This window comes from Balaenoptera ricei, chromosome 6 (genome assembly GCF_028023285.1).
Source record: "Balaenoptera ricei isolate mBalRic1 chromosome 6, mBalRic1.hap2, whole genome shotgun sequence".
Classification (NCBI taxonomy): Eukaryota; Metazoa; Chordata; class Mammalia; order Artiodactyla; family Balaenopteridae; genus Balaenoptera; species Balaenoptera ricei.
The window spans coordinates 73247382-73268881 of record NC_082644.1 but is presented as its reverse complement, the minus strand read 5'-3'; the positions used below and the strand labels follow the sequence as shown (position 1 = coordinate 73268881).

The 21500-nt window shown below is 35.5% G+C and overlaps 1 protein-coding gene across 3 annotated transcripts in view; it reads left to right on the top strand.

Moving 5' to 3' along the window:
• PTAR1 (protein prenyltransferase alpha subunit repeat containing 1) overlaps positions 1-21500 on the top strand; it is a 42176-nt gene that overhangs the window by 11483 nt on the left and 9193 nt on the right. For 2 of the 3 annotated variants that reach the window (XM_059924871.1, XM_059924872.1), the window contains exons 2-5: positions 8141-8207; positions 10807-10862; positions 16841-16945; positions 19031-19244. In XM_059924871.1, coding sequence (XP_059780854.1) covers positions 8141-8207; positions 10807-10862; positions 16841-16945; positions 19031-19244 — 442 coding nt within the window. The remainder of the gene's footprint in view (positions 1-8140; positions 8208-10806; positions 10863-16840; positions 16946-19030; positions 19245-21500) is intronic. The other variant, XM_059924870.1, reaches the window with a different exon arrangement.

Below are 21500 nucleotides of genomic sequence, written 5' to 3'. Positions count from 1 at the left end.
ATAAGGCTATGTCTAAGTTTATGGCATAGCTTAAGTTTGTGGCAGAAACTTAAAGGCATAAGTTTAGGCAGAAACTTAAAGTTAAGGGCATTTATCTGTTGTTAGACCCTCTTTCATTCTCCATTCCATTACCCTGTAGTAGTTTTCATCAACATTAAGGTACAAAGTAGCACCATGTGAATCCATCAAGTTATTTTTTTGCCTAACAGCTATATTGTGTATGTTCTGGCACACAGAAATGTATAATTGAGCCAATACATAACTCTGCAGGGGGAGACAAATGATGCTCTTGTAGAGAAGAAACAGTATGAATTTGAAAGTGTCAAAGGCTGTCGTTTCAGATCATTAGCTTTTGCTCATTCATGTATGCTAGCCCAACCCGCCTTCTTCCTGTAGTCTTCCAAGTTCTTCTCTCCATTTCCCTGTTTCTTGTCTTTCTGGGCAGTGCACTGTAGGCTTTACTAAATCTCCTCATGTAGTTTTATCTTGATAGACCCAGGAGAACCCAGGCAGAAGATCAAATGGTTAAGCTCACTTACATGAATTGCTGACATCTAAGGTTTGAATTCTGATGCAACTGTGCGTGTGTACAGAAGCAACTTGATTTTATCTTAACCTATGTCTTCATGGAAGTAGTTTTCACTTTCACTTTTGGGGGGCAGCAACAGTATAGTTCAATGCAGTGTCATATATTACTCAGGTTGTATATTGTATTATTGGTAAAAATATGGAAGTGAGTTTCTGATTTGACAAAAAAAGATACCTGAAAATGCAGACTGACTAACATAAGAGTGTTCTGCTAAACTTGTGAACTGAAGAACACAGTGGTGAATTTTGCTAAGGAAAGAAAGTTAAAAGTATTAGGAAAAAGCAGTTATTTCATGAAAATGCTATAGTTTTAAAATTGTTTTTGTAGAAAATATACATATAAGAGCCAAGTGAAGAAAGCTGGCAGTTTAAGAACAATTTCAGAAATGCCAGTGTCTTTGTGATTGATCATGCCAAAATCCTAGGCATTCCCTTAAGAATGTATTCTGTAACTGCAGGTGACCTTTATTCTGGGGATATATTTTTTTTCTTTTTAACCAAACTGAATTCATGCTCTCATTAGTGTGCTGAATTCCTTAGATGTTTGAAAATCATCTGTATTAGTCAGGGTTCTCCATAGCAACAACCAATAGAGATTTTATGTATATCTATACATAAAACGAGATTCATTATGATGAATTGGCTCACATGATTATGGAGGCTGAGAGGTCCCACAATCTGCTTTCTGCAAGCTGGGGACCCAGAAAAGCCGGTGATTTAATTCAGTTTGAGTCTGAAGGATTCAAAAGCAGGGGAGCCAGTGTTTTAAATCCCAGTCTGAAAGCTGGAGAAGATAAGATGAGGTGTCCCAACTCAAGCAGACAGAGGAAGCAAAACAGGGGTAAATTCTCCTGTTTTCCTCCTTTTGTTCTATTCAGGTCCTCAACAGATTGATGTTCACCCACACTGGGGAGGGCAGTCTACTGAGTCTGCAGATTCAAATGTTAATCTCATCTGAAAACACCCTCACTAATAGACTCAAATCATGTTTAGTAATGTGTAATCTGTGCACCCTGTAGCCAGTCAAGTTTAACCATAGTTTAACCAAAAGTAGCCATCACAGCCTCCCTGTTTAATTACTTAGAGAGAAACTAATATTTTTTAAAAGTGTGCTGCAGTAATAGCCATATTTGGTTTGGGAGAGGGGTGATACTGTAATTCTGATTTATGAAAAATCCATGGCAGAAACAAAAAGCAAGAGAGAAGTCCATAGCATTGGAGTCCTGACTGAGTAGTGCTCTGTCCCACACTCTATCTCCAAGTCAGCCCTTCCATCTTTTTGTTGTTGTTGTTCTTCCCTCTTTCTCACAATGCTTGCTCTCAGTCCATCACTGAGCTCTCTCTTATCTCTTCACTAATTATTTCTCATCTGGACAAATATCATTACCTCATAGTTGGTCTACCCCATTTTCAGCCTCTTTCTGTAATCCATGTCCGTCATGCCACTAGTCAGTCGTTTCAAACAACACTTCTTAGAAACACAGTTTGAAAGATGCTTTTCTGAAATATATATCCTCTTGTTTCATGATGCCTAGAGGGACAAGGTAGAGTCATTATCCTTGGCATGGTATTCAAGGGCCTTCACGATCTGTCCCCAGGCTTGCATTACCAGCTTTTTCCTCTACTTTATATTCAGCATCAGAGGTTGTAGACTCTCAGCCCCCAGGCTGAAGCCAGCCCACGTGTTTATTTCGTTTTGGCTTGTATAATGTTTTTAAAATTGTTTTTAAAACAACTTTGTTGTTGGATAAACATTTCAAATCAGGATGAACTTCTAAAATTAGGATGGAAATATGGATTTCTGCCTTCACTTGAAAAACCAGAAGCCTTGGATGTATACGTTTCTGCACAGCAGCAATTGGCTGAGGATCATAGCCTCTGCTTTTCTTGACTAGGCAAGCCTATTCCAGTTGACTGCAACCTCCTCATGTCCTTCAGACACTGAGGCAGTGGCATTTGCTACTTACCAGGTTTGCTTTGCCTCTTTTTTGCCATTTATTTGAACCCTGGAAGCATTTGAGTTTGCAGCTGTTTGATGTACATTCCAGCCACAACAAACACTGTTCCATTCTTGGACTTTGCTGTGTACTACTGCCTTAATTCCATGCCTTTGCTGAGGTCAGGTTCAGGTCTAATGTTGTCATTATTGTTGTGTTTGCCAACACACTCACATGTGAAGCCTCTTGACTGCTCCAGGAAGCAACAATTACTCCTCTGCACTCCTGTGGGAGTCCTTATTCATACTGCATGCATAGTAGAACTTACCACACTTTATTGTAGTTGATTATTTAAACAATGTTTATCCCAGCCAAATTGTGGGTTTGTTAGAAAGAGGGGTTATAGCTTGTCTTTATTTACTCAGCACTTTTATGTATTCAATAGACGTTTGTCAAATAAGTAACGAGTTTGGTAAGCAAGAGGTTTTAGCTTAGTCTGGCTATTGATTCAGTGACTGTATTCTGTAATAAACAGGACCTTTCTGGTATTTACAACTAGCCTCACCTCAAGCCTCTCTTGTTGTGGTAACCTGAATGTATTTTAGAGGAAGAGATTAATTAATCCAAGTTGACCTTGGATTTATTTTTAGATGCATGAAAACATATCTCTGTTAGAGACAGTTGTCAAACCCAGTGTCCAATACCAGGTGACTGCTCACCTTGGGCCATTTCTAGAATGCATTGAAGCCAAGAAAGCATATTGGTCTTTCTCTGACTTTTCTGTAACATCCTTAGATGTTCTCCTTGTTACAGCTGAAATTTAGGTACTTTTTTTCCTGTGTGTAATGTGCCCTGATTCATTTTCTCCTTGTGATGTGATGATGAGCTAGTCATATATTGGAGTGTGTGTAATAAAGGAATGGTTATTTGCTGGTATATATTCTGGTGTTTGGAGAGAGATCTGTTTAATTTCAAGAGACTGTAGGGATATCAATAGCTCACATCTTAGTAAAACTGCAAAGAAATGGTATATAGTTGATGAGATGGAGAGAGTGAAATAGTCAACTGTTGATTATACATGTTTATCTTTAGATCTTTGGTTCAGCCCTCACTTGAAGACAGCAAAGTAATTGTAGACAGTGTGCTAGGTTGGAAAGAGCATCTTCTTTGCAAGAAAAACAGACCTGGATTTAGACTCAATTATCAGCACACTAAAGTCATTTAGCAGTGATTTTAGGCAAATTACTTAACCTTTTCCTAGTTCCACACCAAAAGAAGAGAATTCTCACAGGTCTCAGAGGGTTGTTGTGAGGATCACATGAATTAGTGTATGTAAAGCACCCAGCACAGAGACTGGCATGTCATTGACTCTCAAGACACACTAGTTTCCTTTCTCTCATTTATCCAGAGCCAGTGAGGAAGAAGAGCAGAAAAATATATATAATTCAGTAAGGATTCTTTAATTATGTCCAATATTTATAACCTAGTTACTTTTACTTCATTGGCCCTTTTCCATTTCTGGTGTTCTACTTCATCCCCACCTCTTGGATCTGACTGGAATGCTTCTTAAAGGAGGTCCAATCTGAACTTAAGTCCTGAATCAGGAAGAGTAAGCAGTTTATCAAAGAGGAAAGGGGAAGGGCATGTGACTATATGTGTTACTAGGCATTACTGGTGGTTGGCCAAGGCTGTTGATAAGTTTTAAATGTGTTTAGAGAATAAGTATGTTTAGAGAACAGGGGGGATTTGAGAAGGCTCCCTCCACTCAGCAGTCGCTGCTCAGCCAGCTCAAGAGATTCTTTTCCTCTCTCTGGTGGCATCCAATCCCAGTATCATTTATAACTGGGCTAGGAGATACAGGCTTTGTAACAGGAGTTATCACTGAGTGCTTGCTGTGTGTCAGGTATTGTCCTAACGCTTAATGGGTATGAATCATTTAATACCCCCATGAGGTAGTACTATTATTAGCTCAGTTTTACATATGAGGAGGACACTAAGGCACAGAAAGATTGATGTGCCTCGGAACTTCCCAGTCAGTAGTAGAGCTGGGCTCTGAACCCAACAGCTGCTGTTGCCCTGCTAGGGGGAGACCCTCCAGTAAAAGAAGTGCTCTTCACACATCCACAAAATGAAAAGTGGGGACTTAGGTATTTTCTGTGTTAGCTTTTGCCTTGTGCTGCTATACAGAAGTATCTTGTGGAAGATGAACTCCTCTTCATTTATGGGTGGGGAAGGAGAGTTGCATTAGAAGTACAAACAAATAGCAACTATGATTGGTCAAATACACATTTTTTTAATGCAGAAAGGGAGAGTCCAAGAAACTAAATACCAGTTTATCTCATTATCTGGGAAGTGTAATGGATTTTGAAAAATTGTGGACTTAAAAAAAAAATTCCAGAGGCCTTCCCATCATGCACATTTTCATACAGCCATTTAATAACTAAGTGGTTTTTTGTTATTGTTTATTACACAAGTTTAGAAATTCAGACAGCTTCGCTGTAAGAACAACTGCCTCAGTTTTTCTGACTTCTTTGATTAATTGATGTTGAGAATATTCATTTCTTGATAAGTAGTAATGGTGTTTAGTTGAACAAGTATTTATTGAGTCAAACTGTGTGTCAAACAGCTATGGAGAAATGGGATGAATCTCATTGCTTACAACACTAAGGTTGATGTTATGATCCCCATTTCATAGGTAAGGAAACTGAAGTTCAAAGACATTAAGTTATGTAGGCAGTAAGTGGAGAAGTTGAGATTTGAACCCAGGCAGAATGGCTTTAAGGCCTGTGCTCTTACTACTTCTCTGTGATGTGGGCAGACTTGGAATTTCTTTTGGGCAGAGGCCATATTTTTTTCATCTTTGATGAATGAATGGCTAATTTGAAGGTGTATTAGAGAGGACCTGCATCCAAAAAATATACAGTCTCATCAAGAGGATAATATTTAAAAAAAAAAAAAAAAAAAAGATAATATTCATATAAGTTCAGTAACAAAGTAAGATATACACAGAACATAGAGATGAAAGATTGCTTTCAACCATGTAGGTCAGGAAGGCCTTTATAGATAAAGATGCTTTTTTTTTTTTTCTTTTAACTTCAGGGATAGGAGGACATTTCTGGCAGAGAGAATAGGAAGCAGGTAAATCTGAGTTATAGCCAGAGAAGAAAAGGTAGACAGATGGGCAGTATGTTTAGGGAATGGGGGGTGTTTGGTTCAGGTGGAATGTAGCACATGAAGGGAAAGTAATGGAAAGCCAGGCTGACAAGGACATTGGGACCAGATTCTGTTTTCCAGGTACATTTCTCCAGCACCCTCAGCTTTAGTCACGCTCAGGGTACCCATAATCTTTTGAGAGCATACTGTGTGTGAAGTTCCCTGACTCTTTACCTTTGCTCATACTTTTTTCCACAGTCTGTAGTGCCCTTTACTGTCTTACTCCTTTATAGTCTTCCCTGGGTACTCCAGTAAGAATTAATTGCAGCTGCTTTGGTGGTCCCCAAAATGTGGTATATGTTTCTACTTCGCAATTATTTTAGTTTGCCTTATAATTGTTTACATATTCTCTCCAACTAAAGGTTAACCTTCTAGAAGGCAAGATGAGGTCTTGCATTTCTCATAATATCCATTCTCTCAGTCCTAAGGGCCCAGTTTAATCTCTGCACATAGTCACTACTTGGTATATTTTGGAATTAAAGGAATAATGGTATAGAAAATTGTATTTAATTTCCCTGGTAAATGTTAAATTAGTGCCAAAAACTACTAAAAGTAAAAGAAGGAAGAGGTTTATTAGATTGTTCTTTATAGACATATTGACATTATATAATATATACATCGATATTATATAGTATGTTTGTAATATAGACATTTCATGATGCTTGTAATGAGGAAGATAAAGTTCAAAAATAAATGTGTGCTAATCCTACCTTTTGTTGCTCATTTATCAAATGTTATAATATATTCGGTAGTGATGAAATCATAGGCTCACAATAAATGTTGATCTCTTATTGAGATGGTTGAGAATTGAATAATTGATTTTCGTGTTCACTAAAATATTTTAAGATGACTATAGGGATGCACTTATGTGTATTTACTCTTAGATTTTTAAAAGTTTATCTTTTACTTAAACAGAGAATGTCCCAATTATTTATTGTAGACAGACATTTCAATTGCAGTATAATTGAGTTATTAAAAGCAGTCAGACGCTGTCATTGCATATACTAATTGGGTGACTCTGGGCAAATTCCTTAAACTCTCTAGATGTCCATTTCCAAATATCTTGGATTATGATTGTGAGAATTCAATGAAATAATGTAAATAAAATAATAAAATAATAATGCCTGATATATAATAATGCTAAATTATTATAACAGTTATAAATTATATAAATTATTATAACAGTTTTTATTATTTTATTTACTTAGCATTTAATATGAGCTTGGTAGAGGTTACTGTAATTTAGTATTATGCCCTAGGATGATCATCTTAATCCTAAAATTCTTTTTTTCAGTTTTAATAAAATGAAGACGATATGTCTAAATATTACTGACTTTGTTTTATTAAATATAGGCTTATGGAGCTTATTCAAGACCATGATAGATACATAGCTAATGAATATGAATAGACTATACAATGAAAATAGAAAATAGTAAACAAAATCAAAAAAGTTTGTATTAATAATTGTAATTAAAGATGTAAATTAAAACAAATAAAGTACAATTTTTTTATCTGCCACATTCATTTTTAAAAATATACTTACATAGGTCAAAGTTACAGGGACATAAGTACACTCACGTTACTCTTGGTGATGTAAATAGATACAGTCCATTTGGAGAACAATTTGGAAGTGCTTAGTAGGAGCCATACTGATATTTGTATTGTTTGACATAGTAGTTCTACTCCTGGAAAAATATCCAAAGAAAATAATCTATGAGACGAAAAGTATGCTTAAAAATGTTTGTAGTAGTATTATCCATAACAGTAAAAACAAAACAGGAAACAGCCTAAAGAATAAGATAAATGATAATATATTAAACTAAAGGATTGTTATGCAGTTGTTAAAAATGCATACTGTAGCAATATAGGAGAATGCATATGTAATAATGTTTAGTGAAAAACAGAACAAAATTGTGCGTTTATCATTGCTATAACTAAAAATGTGTGTAAGAAAGAATAATCTTTGCAGGGGAATGTAAATGAATTGTTAACTAAGTTGGATTATATGTGATTTTCTTTTTGAAAATTTGCATAGTCAATTCTTGAAATATTTGTGAAATTAAATGAATAGTGGTATAGAAATTCTTTTTTTGTGCCAAAAACTACTAAAAGAATGAATAGGTTAGTTTGATTATTCTTTATAGACATAAAGTGGTTTCAGTGTCAACTTTTAAAAAGTTATACTTATGATAAGTAGAAGAAAATCTTCATGTCTTTGTATCTGAGGATAATCTTTGTGTCTCTGACAGCTTAGAACAAGGTTATCATTAAAATTACTATGATATGAGATATAAGTATAATGTGATATATATATAAAAAATAAAGAGGACCTTAAAAGAAAGAGAAGCCACACCTTCAAGGGTAGGACTATTTGTTTTTAATATGACTTCTCTTTATTTTAGAACTGATAGATGTCACATGCACCCTGCTACTTCTAAATCCAGACTTTACCACTGCGTGGAACGTGAGGTACGTCATTCTTATCAGTGATAAAATGACATTGCCCAAATTTCTGAAGACATATAAGCCCCATGAATTGTTAGCTTTTTGAAAAGTGAAATATAAATCACATATTCATGGCATCTTAAACTTATTTCTTCTTTATAATATCTCCATGACAATTCTAATATACACTTTGCCCCTTTTTGCATGTTTATGTCTGTTCTCCCTAAACTTCTTGCCTGAAATATAAATTTTCATGTTGAATTACAGTATACCATTTGATACATGCTTTTATCTTCCTTCCTTTTTTAGGGGGGTAGAAGGAATCAGCATAATTGGTTGTATTGTAAAGTGTTGGTTAGTATATTTGAGAAGCACTGCAGTGCAGTAGAAAGTGTACAAGTGAGCATTCAAGGTCACAAACTGTTAGTTTAGTCACATTGTGACCTCTGTGGGCAAATCATTTGAAGTCTCTGGCGCTCAGTATTTTGGAGAAGGACCACATTTTATTAGTATCTTAAGTTCTTTTAATTCTGATTGTTGTAGCTTTAAACACAGAATACTTTATAGAAATATTAAAATTCAAGCCAGGTTCATTTTTTAAAATTTTCATTTAAACAGTATGTATGGTTTTTAAAAATTGGTGGTTCTTTAGACTAACACAAATTTTCCTGGAGGAAAGCAGGATACAAATTGTAGATAAATAAAAGTGAACTCCTGTTGAACATTGTAAATTCATTTAAAATTTCCTATCGGAAAGAGCCATAGATTATAGCTCTTTATCTTTAAAGATGACTTAAACAATACTTTAATTTTCTGTGAATTTTAATTCTACATTAGTGTTGTATAATACCCACTGAATTTTATGTTTGTAACTAGTTTTATTAAATTTAGGTAACCTCTATTATTTTTTTAAAATTGTCTTTTGACTGATAATTATCATATATTTAAAGAGTGAGAAAGGACAGAATGAGATAGAATGCTTTAAAAATTTACAAATTTTAGAATTCTGATTTTCTTTCATGGAAAGCTCCACAGTGGTTAGGGAGTAGACTAATGTTTATGAGTGACTACTATATTCCAGGGACCATACTACAACTTTATATGTTATCTCATTTAACCCAAACAACTTGACAACATTTGTTCATTCATTCATCAAATATTTATTGATTAACTATATACTCTATGCTAGGTCCTAGGCACTGGGAATAGAACCATGAGCAAAACAAACAAAAATCTGTCCTTATGGAACTTTTATTCTAGTAGAGGAAGAAAAGCAATAAGGACATTAATAAGTGAAATATATGGTAGATCAAGTGTTGGTTAATCCTATGGAGAAATGGGAAAGGAAGGTAGGGAAGACCAGTAAGAGAATGGAAGGAACGGTATTGCAGTTTTAATAGGGGACATTTGAGCAAAGACTGCCATGAAGCCAGGGATCAATCTTTGTCAGTTTTGGGCTAAGAACATTCCACGTAGAGAGAACAGCAAGTGGAAAAGCCCTCAGTCATGACTGAATGTTCCTGGTTATTCTGGAACAGCAAGGAAGCCAGGGTAGCTGGAGTAGCATGAATGAGGGAGAGAGTAACAGGAGATGAGGCCAGAGAGTGATGGGCCAGATCTCACTGGGCTTTGTAGATCTTCATAAGCTGCTGTAGAAATTTTGACTTTTACTTGGGGTGAGATAGAAAGTCATTGAAGGTTTTCAAGGTTAGGAGGGACAATATCTTATGTTTTAAAACTCTGGTTCCTGTGTGGAAAGTAGACTGTAGGAGTGCAGGGAGCATTTAGGAAGGTAAGAAGTGGTTGCAATAATTTAGGTGAGTGATGATGGTGACTGAGGTAGATAAAGCTCAGCACTAGAAGTGGTGTGAAGCAGGTAAGATTCTCACGGTATTTTATAAACTCTGTAAGCTTTGACTGTATTTAATAAACTGATTTTAAAGACACAGATGATAAGTTGGATGTGAGAGAATGAAGAAGGTCAAGATTGACTCTGGTTTTTGGCCTGAGCAAGGTTGGAGTTGCTATTTACTGAAATGGGGATGTCTGGAAGAGGAGCAGATTTAAGTGCGTGAGGGGGCAGGTGCTGGTTGGAAGTCAAGAGTTCAGTTTGGGACATGTTAGGTTTGTGTCCAAGTAGTTGTATATGAATCTAAAGTTCAGGCGAGAGTTCTAGGCCATATGTAATCTGGGAATCACTGGAAAACGTATGGTATTTAAAGCCATGAGATTGTTTGAAATACCCAAAGTAGTGGGTATAGATATTAGAAGAGAACCAGTCCAAAGACTAAGCACTGGGACCCTACAGGTTTCTAGAGCTGCACAGTTCAATATAGTAGCCACTAGCCACAAGTGGCTATTGAGCCCTTGAGATATGACTAGTCTCCATTGAGATATGCTGTAAGTGTAAACTACACATCAGATTTTGAAGACTAAGTACCCCCAAAAGTAAAATATCTTTCTTATTAGTAATTTTTATATTGATTACATGTTGAAAATATATTTTGGGTATATTAATTAAATACAATATTACTTTATACTTGTTTTTAATGTAGCTGTTAGAAAATTTTTAATTACATATATGGCTCACATGTATGACTCACGTTATATTTCTATTGGACAGCGCTGTTCTAGAGTTTGCAAGATGAGGAAGAATCAACAAAGGAGACTTTTAGGAAGGTACTATAAACTTAAAACTGAGCGCTTTCTTAAGGGTAGAGACCATGTTTTGTTTTTTCCTTGTTTCCCTAGCCTCTAACACTTTAGTGCCTGGTATACAATAGATACTCAGTTTGCAGACTGGGCACTGAAAATAATTAAATTCAGTGAAAAAGAAATGAGTGTAATAGAGAAGTGGGGGTACCATTTTTATTTATGGTCACAGATTCCTCATCATTACAGAGGAATTTAAAATCCTCCCACAAAAAAAGATTCTTACTAGCATAATGTATATACACAAACACATATAATTCATTGTATATTCTATACGGCAGTTTAGTGGTGAAGAAAAAACCTAGTTCTTAAGATATATGGATCTTAGTCCTGTTTCATCAATTAACTAGCAGTTGACTTTGGACAAGACCTTTAACTTCTCAGGAGTTTTAGTTTCCATATCTGTGAAATAAAAGATCTAAATTAGGTGATTTTTTTTTTTTTAATGATTCTGTTGAAACAGTGTTTTGATTGTGTGTGGTTTGGTCTTATGAAGGGAAATTGCTCCATAAATCTGACTTAATGATGTTAATAGCAGTTAATCTTGAAGCTATTCTAGTAAGATGATTTAGTAAGTTTTGTGCTAGATGAGTAGAAAGGAAATCTTGATTTTTAAGAAACCCGTTGTAGATATGTGTTCTAGTAAATTTTAATTTGTATTGGTAAGATTGACATATAAAGACATAGAATCATGAGTACATTTTCAGCAAAAAACTAACAACTTTGGAAGTAAACTGATCTAACCCTGTAAGTTCTCACAAATCAAATACTCAACATTTTATGTTTAATTGTTGGTACATTTCTTCTGCAGTAACTTGGGGAATCATTGAATGATCTTTGGCTGTATTTTATAAACTGCTAAAAGATGTTGTAACATATCAGTAGTTCACTTTATAGGTGTCGCAGTCTTAGGAAGAAAAACAAGGGCAAGAATAAGTTTTTGAGCTGATCTGTGATTATAGTATGTGATGCATATAGTTTTTTAAAACCCAGCTGGTTCTAGAAAAAAAATGACTGGTACTTTTTTTTTTTTTTGCTTTGAATTTGCTTTGAAAATTGGTGAATTAATTGATGAAAGAGGTTGACTTCATAATAATGTTCTATTTTTCCCTCAGTCTATGAACATAGAGAAGCAAAACATCTTTGAGCAGCTAGAAGAGCTGAACCAAGCTCCAATGATTCATATTGTTTACTCAAAGTAAAGATTGATTTAAATTTAATTGGTAACTTTACTTTATGCAGATTTGATGTTTGGTTCAGACACTTTGAGCTTGGAGACCTTGAGCAGGTTACTGAATCTCTCCCAGCTTTTGTTTCCTCATCTGTAAAACTGAGGTAACATTGGGTTGTACCATATAAAATTGTTCTTTTTGTAAATCAGAAATGATTAAGTCCAAACTTTCAGTTCCTGGTTTCTAACACCATTCTCTAATAAAAGGAACTGGGCTTTTTGGAGAAATGGCTGATTCTAGGACCAGGCTGGGAAATACACCAAATGAGCCTGGAACATCTTTGAGAGCCAGAAAGTAAGGAAGTGCTTCCATTGGCCAAAGCTGGAACAGTTTGAACAATAAAATAACATAGTATTGGATTATACCCCAAAGTAGAAAATGGATATCCATAAGTCCATACTGATAAAAGAAATGCTCAAATAAACAAACAAACAAATAAGAGACAATAGACAACTCTCCCATACAGAAGAATTCCAAATAATTTATCTAGGTAACTCCCCTCAAAGAGATGGAGCATATATCTTCACTCCTTAAAGTGTAACCTTTCTCCAAAAAGTGCAGTGGAGGAATCTAGCATATACTGCCTAAGCCAGGTATTCAAGGTCAACATCAACAGTGAAAAGTCATGCTGATATTATGTACCCATGATATATGATGAAAATGGCACTTTACCTCTGTGGGCCCCTCAACACCCATAACCCTAGTCTAACCATGAGAAAAATATCATACAAAATACCCAATCAGTACTCTCAAAACTGTCAAGGCCATCAAAAACAAGGTATATCTAAGGGACCGAGAGGAGCCTACAGAGATATAACAACCAAATATAATGTGATATCCTGGTGGGACCCTGATATAAAAAAAGGACATTTGGTAAAAACAAAGTGATTCTGAATAAAGTATGGACTTCCAGTACTAATCTATCAATGGTTCATCAGTTGTGACAAATGTACCATAATAATATAAGATGTTAATAATAAGAGAAACTGGGTACAGGCCATACAGAAATTCTCTGTACTATTCTTAAGAACTTTTCTGTAAATTTAAAACAATTCTAAAATAAAAGGTTTATTTTAAAAAAACAAAAAAAAGTGAATATTGGCAGTTTCATATTATTTAACATAATACAGGATCTTTGTGAGAATTGAAGTAGAAAATATATGTAATTCACTTAACACACTGCCCGATTCAGGAGAAGTGTTCAATAAATGGTAGTTTTTATGAGGATGACTTTTATTATTATCATTATTGTTATTTCACACAAAATAACTGAAGATTAAGGGGTGAAAAAACGGTGGCATATGTTTATTCAGTATTTACTATATGCCAAGTACTGAGGCTAACTAGTTGAGATTTAGCCATGGACATGATACACATGGCCCCTGGTCTCCTACAAATTTTGGGTAGAGTGACAGCAGAGAGAAGCCATAGCTAGAGATGGTAGAGAAGACATAAAAACTTTATAAAATAAGATAAACTTTGCAGAAATATAAAAGCACACTACTTACCTTAGTAGTAGTACTAAGTACTATGTAGTAGTAGCCTGGAGGCTCCTGTGGGTGTGTTTTAACCAACACTAGCTGATTTTCATAGTGATGAACTAGAGTCTTCAAGGGAAAGTAATGAGGTTTTTCATATACTGTTTAATTAGTAAGTGAAATGTGTAGCAAAAATTTTAAAGGAGTAACTTTTATTGTTTGAAAAATCTGCTATGTGAGAAACCTCATTCCTTTTATCATTCTACTTTTTATTATCTCTTAAAACTTTAGTCTCCTCCCTTCTCCCACATTTTAAAAAAAGTCAGCCCTCACATAATTTAATCCCATAACAAGGTTGCATGTGTAGCATAGCACTGTTTCTTACCACGCTGCTCTCTATCCCAAATGACACAGATGCCTTGTCCTTTCCTAATTAGTTTTTTCCATATTTATTTGATGACCCTCACTTCATGCCTTCTTCATCTGTTAGCAGTGGACCACCTAAGGCTTTTAGGATGAATATAGAAGCCCAACTTATTCAGTATGCCAGAAAATAAAGCCACCTCAAATTTAAGACAATACTCCATTTCCTCAATAACAGTCCAAAAAAAAAAAAAAAGTTTTTTTAGGCTAATATCAATATGTAAACTTTAAGGTAAGTACATGAAATAAGCAAATTTCTTCTTAGGATATTTAATTTTTCAATTTAGTTACACACCTTTAAAATAACATGTTACCTGAAATAGTTTAATTTATAAATTCTTCATTTTGCTACTCACATTTCATTAGACAGTTCAAACTTCTCACATGGCTTATTGACATCAGTGACTTTGTCATCACGAGAACTATTTTTTGAGTTATCTAGCACAGTTTTCCAGAGCACATCGTGTTTACTTACATTTTAGTTGTTTCAGATACAGCACTTTCCAAATCCATGTGTGACTGGAAGTTTTATCTCAGACGAGATTCCTACTTGAATATATTAAAGCAGGTGGTTTTTTGTTGGATCTCTAGGTCATATGATAGCCATAACTTAACCACTTACCATATTTCTTTTTCAAGTGATCTTTCAAAAGCTTGTTTTATAATGATCCAATGCCTACAATGTTCAGTCCTTCCCCAGTAATGTTTATTAAATTGATAGTAAAATTTTGCTACCTTTTTTAATGATTCTATCAGACAATCTTTTTAAGCATCCATATATACCATTGATTGAGGTTGTTTCAGACCAAGATAATCTTCACAAATATGACTTTGTTGTTCAACATAAAGAGATTAAGAGATGGCCCTTATTTAAGAAACTTTGTAAAGATTCATTTGTAAGGTAACTTCCTCTTTTCTGAAGAAAATTTTATTTCCCCTTATATATAGACATATATGGGAATATAGGTAGGCAGTTGTAAATAAAGGAGAGGTTTTAAATTTAGTAAATGAAAATTTGGCTTAATACAATAAATTCTCTACAGTAGTGGTTTTAAAACTCTAGTGTGCCCTGGAGGGCTTGTTAAAACACATTGCTTTGCCCCACTGGAGTTTTTGATTCAGTGGGTCTGGGGTGAGACTTAAGAATCTATATTTCTCACAAGTTCCAAATGATGATGATGTTGCAGTTAGGGACCCTACTTTGAGAAACAAGTGCTCTACAAAGTAGTTTAAATTACATAGAGCAATATTTTGCCTTCTTTTACACTACAGGTATCCTGACTTATTGTACGAACAAAACGTTACTGATTTCAGAAGAGAAGGGATCTAGAACTGCAGAAGTAACTGGCTGTTGCATTAAAATATTCTTTTAATGACATAGATTTCCTGCACATTGAAAGAAAAATAGTCAATAAATCATTTTTTAAAGCAGCCATAAACCTTGGTATCACTTCAGATTATTTTACAGAGTGAAGTTACTGACCTGAAATAAAATTGATTGTAAAATGCAAGTATTTATTATCACTATATAGTATTTTCATTAAAAAGGAATTTATTTTCCTTATCAAATAAAATTTTAGAAATGGTACATTGCTGTTGGAAAGAAAATGTATTGTGGTATTTAGGAACTAAATCCATCTAAGTAGTTGAGACATATGAGCTGGGCTCTGGTTTTGTTGAGATTAACATCTCTAAAATAAATGAATGATCAGCCCTACCACAGGAAAGACATTTTAAAGTTAATAAAAACTAGCATGTGACCTAATTTTATAATAAAACAGTAGATAAATTGAAAAATAGGAGTGTAATCAGTAATATCAGAGCTTATTATTAAAAACTTATCTGAGAAATTCAGTCTAAACGTAAATTATAGTAACCTGAGAAATAGGTGGAACTCTCTTGCATGACATACTTTATAATTGCACTGAAGCTTTGAACAGTTTTAAAACAACAACAAAAAGCTCATATTCCTTTTACTTCTGTTTATATTTCAAAAAGGAATGGTCTAGTGTATCAAGAGCCATCCAAGTATTTCACCTGGTAATATGTCTTTTGGAAACTTATCCTAAGTAGTATTACAAACAAAAGTTATAAGCACAAAGATTTTTGTTTCAGAATTCTTTTAGAATAGCAAAAACTTGGAAGCAACCTAAAATGTCTAATTATAGGGGGAAAGGTCATTAAATTACAGGATAGCTACTGAATGAAAACTATTTGACCATTTAAAATGTTCATTTTAAAGATTATATAGAACTGTGGGGTAATTCTTAATATATAAGAGCAGAATATAAAATTATATTTTAAAATACATATGCGTATGAGGAAAGGTAGAAGGGAAAATTCAAAAATAGTAATTTTGTTAGGGTAGTTATTGAATGAACGATTTTTTTCCTACATCTCAGTCCAGTGTGTTTGTTTTTGTGTTCTTTTTGGTAACAAACTAGACCATATCAAGTCCTACTTAGGAAGCTACAATTCTTGACTTGTATTGGATCTGCCCTACAGATACTGATGTCAGGCCTTGTAAGTTTTGGAAATGATACAAGCCAGAAAACCCCTTTGCCTTCTACCAAATAGATAACTAAAGTTCCACTGTTGATTTAAGAGCTTCTGTTTCTGTTTTTTAATTTGTTATTTCAAGATTATGAGAATACATTCTTGATTACTGTGTGACATTTATGAGAGTTTTATGTTTTCTTTTTTTTTTTTTTAATTCTTGGAAATTTGCTTCACAATGAGGGTATATTAATACTCATGCAGTATGTTTCTGTAGAAAGACAAAGTAATGGTTCTTTTTATTTTTCTTTTACAGAAAAGAGCTGATCCTCTCTGGCACTTTAAATCCAATTAAGGACTTACATCTGGGAAAACTGGCCTTAACTAAGTTTCCAAAGAGTCCAGAAACATGGATTCACAGGTTTGGTTAATTTACACCATAGGGTTCTTACTTAGAATTTAGAATGGCTGGAGAAAAAAAAAACAAAAACCACAGAATGTGAAGCAGGTCACACAGTGATTCAGAGTATGAATTCTAAAGTCAAATTATATCTACATTTAAGTCTAGATGCCATCACTTTATATTTATGTGATCTTCAGAAATTGTTTAACCTCTTCAAGCTTTGGTTTTATCATTTGTAAAATGGGAATAATAATTATACCTATCTCAGAGTTAATGGTTGAGTTTACACGAGATAATGCGTGTAAACACTACCACAGTGCCTGGCATATATGAAATACTCAGTAAATTTTAGCTATTATTATTAACTATCTGAAGCAATCATGGAAATTGCATTTAGATATTCAACTGTAATGAGCAACTTGAGTTTTATTAAACTTGGATTTAATTCATTCAAGTGTGTTCCTGGTAAAGATGGTGGTGGTGATGGTTATGGTTATTAAAATTAACCAAATAAGGGCAACTGAGGTGAATGGTGTGTGGGCTGAACTAAAGTTGCTAAGACCATAAATGCAAAGAATATTTTTAGGTTAAAGGCCTGAAGCAGATATCCAAAGTGCATGTAAGAACTCTTTTCAAAATCCTGGCTATCTGGAAGCATCTTACTCTTGGATCCCATGTAACTACTCTCTTTTGACTAAAATGAGATGGTGTGGGGTTACTGGTTGGGGTCAGTGGGGAGAATCTCTGAAGAAATCTGTTCTTAGTTTATTAAGCCCCTTATAACTTTTCTTAAATCCTGAGTATTTTTAGGATCTTAAAGTCAGTTGAAGGAATCTTAACTGTAATCTTTCCTTTGGCTAGCCTTGAAGAGCAGCTACTTCCAAATGATATAGTTCGCTGTATTTTCTCCCTACTAGAAATAGGGATAGCAGACTACAGAGAGGTATATGATTGTGTGCATAGAGGTTAGGAAAGGGGTGGTGGCAGGGGAAGGGAATTATTAAATACACAGCCATCAATTTATTGGCTTGTTCATTATTTTATAAAGCAAGTCTTGGTTGTTAAAAATAACTTCTATTATTTGAAAATGACAAAATGAGTTTTCTTACTCAATTTTCTGTACCCTGGGTTGGAAATTTTTAAAAAGTAAAAAGAATGCTTTCTTATGAGAAAATATTTGTAAAACCTAAAGACATTAAGTGGTTAGAGACACTTTTTTAGTGCTTTTCATTTAAATGTATACTAGTGAAAATCTTAAATAGACAAGGGGAAAATCTGTGGATAAAGACATTTTAAAACCTCCTTGGTGGTTTAACTAATCATATTGTATTTGTTTCCTTCCAGATTCTATGCTATAATACAGAAATTTTGCTTCATGAAAGCTTAATACAGCTTCTTGTTTGCAAACAAACAAATACACATAGGACGAGGCATGCACATATAATGAAAAGTGAACCGGGACTTCCCTGGTGTCCCAGTGGTTAAAACTTCTCCTTCCAATGCAGGGGGTGCAGGTTCAATCCCTGGTCGGGGAACTAAGATCCCACATGCCTCACCGGCCAAAAAACCAAAACATAAAACAGAAGCAATATTGTAACAAATTCAATAAAGACTTCAAAAATGGTCCACATCAAAAAAAAAATCTTAAAAAATAAATAAATAAATAAAAGTGAACTATGCTCCTCTTGAGTATTTACCAGCCATTAATTAATATCACCCCCTCCCACACACACAGTACCACCACACACACACACACACCCGTTGCCTTTACATTTCCTGGCCAAATGAAGTTTTGAAGTTGTCATTTTGGAACTGATGACATTCTCTTTTTGACAAATGTTAACATTTTGGAAAGCTTTTTCTTTAATCTTTGTCCTTTATTCCCTGCCACCACCCATATCCATGCTGCTCAAATTAATTATGTCTTTAAAAACAAAAACAACAAAACAATCCCCCCCCCCCCAAAAAAAAAGTTTGAAAACTGGGCATTATTTTGCATTGTCTATGAATGGAAATTAAATTGAGAATAAAGAAAACTCTGGTTGTTTTTCCTCTGTGGTTTATTTTCTTTCCTCATTTCTTTCCCACATGTTACCTTAACAGGCGATGGGTGCTACAACAGCTAATTCAGGAAACCTCCTTGCCTTCCTTTGTGACCAAAGGAAGCTTGGGAATAATTCCTGCAGAAAGGACACAGCAACTAATACGAGAAGAGATGGAGGTCTGTGGTGAAGCAGCAGGGAGATACCCAAGCAACTATAATGCCTGGTCCCATCGCATCTGGGTTTTACAGCACCTGGCCAAGCTAGATGTCAAGGTAGGGCTGTTATTCTGTGTCCCTAGGCATACTCCCTGCCTGCCATTTAAATCTTCTGGTAGTATATAGTAGTTCCTTCTCAGAGGAGCTTTAAAATAGAGAAGTAGAGGAACTAATGACCCAGTAGGCCGGAGAGGATTTTAAGAGCTGATACCTCCCGAGAAACCCTGGTGATTTTTTTTAAAAAGTTTTCATTCCTCACCAGCACAGTTTTGACACTCTTAAGGCTAGTCCATTGGTAGAACAAAGCAGGTTTAAGCAGTAAGGAAGACTGAGCGTAACTCATTTTGCCCTGAAACAGGAAGAGATTATTAAACCTTATAGAACTGAAATTGTTCTTTCTTGGTAGTCTTTTGTTTTGTGACTTAAGGTGCTAAATCAGCTGGCTGCCTTTTCACAATCTCCTCTGCTGGGGAGGGAACAGAAGATCTCACCCAGGTGTTCCCAAACTTGGCTGAGTCTATAAATTACCTGAGAATTCCTATGTCCCACCCCAGGCCTACTGAATCGAAATGAAGGTAGGATTTAGAGATCACTATTTTTCACAGGCTCAAGGGGTTATTTGGACGCAGAGCCAGGTTGAGAACTGTCACAGCCTAATCCTTTTAGTTTAGAAATGAGGAGATGGAAGTTTCCATAGAATTTTAATGGCTTGGACTTAGCCACAGTTGTATCATTTATTATTCATCAGAATGAGAGCCACGTATCCTTGTGCTCCTTCTTACATACTACAGCTTCTCTATTTTTTCTTCACTTCTTGTGGTAGCAGTGCCTTAAGAATCTAGGGTACTCTTCTAAAAGCTTCCCAGGCTTGAGACAATTTAAAGGGGTCAGAATGTCTCATGTGGTGCTTTCAGATTAATGGCGAAGCATTCTCTAATTTTTACTCACCACCCCCTTCCTACGTCTCCCTTCAGGTCCCCTCTCCCCTCTCTGTGTCCTAGCCAGAGATTCCTCCAGGATAAATAGGAGAGCTTTCACTTCTGAGGGATTTTAAGCAAACAGTTCTGGAAGAGAAGCCCTTCCCTCCAGTTTACATGGCTTTGCATTTCAGGAGGGGAGGCTACCTAATGGAGTAGAAAGAGAAAAGACAAAATCACATTAACCTGAGTTCAGATTCTGGCCCTATTAGCTGTGTGTGTAAAGTAAGGCTTTAATGTTTTCGTCTGTAAGATAGGGGCTCTACTGCCTGCCTCAGTGGATTACTGTGAGAATTACTTGTGTTAATGTGTATAAAGTACTGGGCACCTAATAGAGGCTCACTAAATTTTATTTCCTTTCTCTGCTCCCCATAGATAGAAAACTTAGATGAAACTTGCCTACCAATTTGCTAGGTCAACTCAGTGCAATTCATTCATGAAAAAGCAGTGAAACCCTATCATTCCCAGACACTGTTGTATACACTGGGTGAGCCATAAAGACAAAAAGCTTGCTCTCAACAAATTGAAAAATCTAGTTGAAGAAACACATACCATCAGTTACAAAGCAGTGTGACACTTGCAGGAACTGAGGGAATCTCCGGGTACAGTGGGATCACAGAAATGGCTCCTCATCCAGACTGGGCTCATTGGAAACAGCTGCCAGAGGGAGGGATGCTACACTGTGGGGGTGTTTGGAGGAATGAATTCAAGTTATCTGGTGGGTTGTGAGGGATATGGAGTGCTTTAAAACCAGTCATCTCTGCTCCACAACTTGGTATCCTGTGGGAGGTGGAAAGAGGTAAGGGGAGGGTTGAGGATAAAGGAAGGCAGAGTCCAGGTAAGCTGAGAGGTCTTTGGAAACTTTCCTGCCTTGATGTGGACCTTTTGAAGTGGCATTCCCATAAATCAGAAACATGAGGCCAAGGTGAAATTCTTGGTTCCTTGAGACTGTCCATTGTTGAAGATGACAACTCGTTAGTAATGTGTTGACTCATTTGCCCTGGTCCACTGCTAGCCTCACATGTTGTCAGTCTGCCCCCCTCTGCCCTTGGGGGGACTTGGCACTCTTCCTGTCACCACTGCCACTGTCTCTCACTCTCAGTGAAGAGTGCTGAATTTACAAAATCCCCTTCCTGTTCTTGTAAGCCATTGGGCCCAGCTAGGAGATCATGTACTATGCTTTGCCTGTTAGAGGAAGTAATCACAAAAGTACCAGTTGTCTAGAGCAGCTTAAAAATACATATGAACTGAGTGGCATTTTTTTACTTAGAAAACTGAAAATGATTTTTTAAAGTGCTGATATTCAGCATTGATAAGGGTATAAAAACAAGCATTG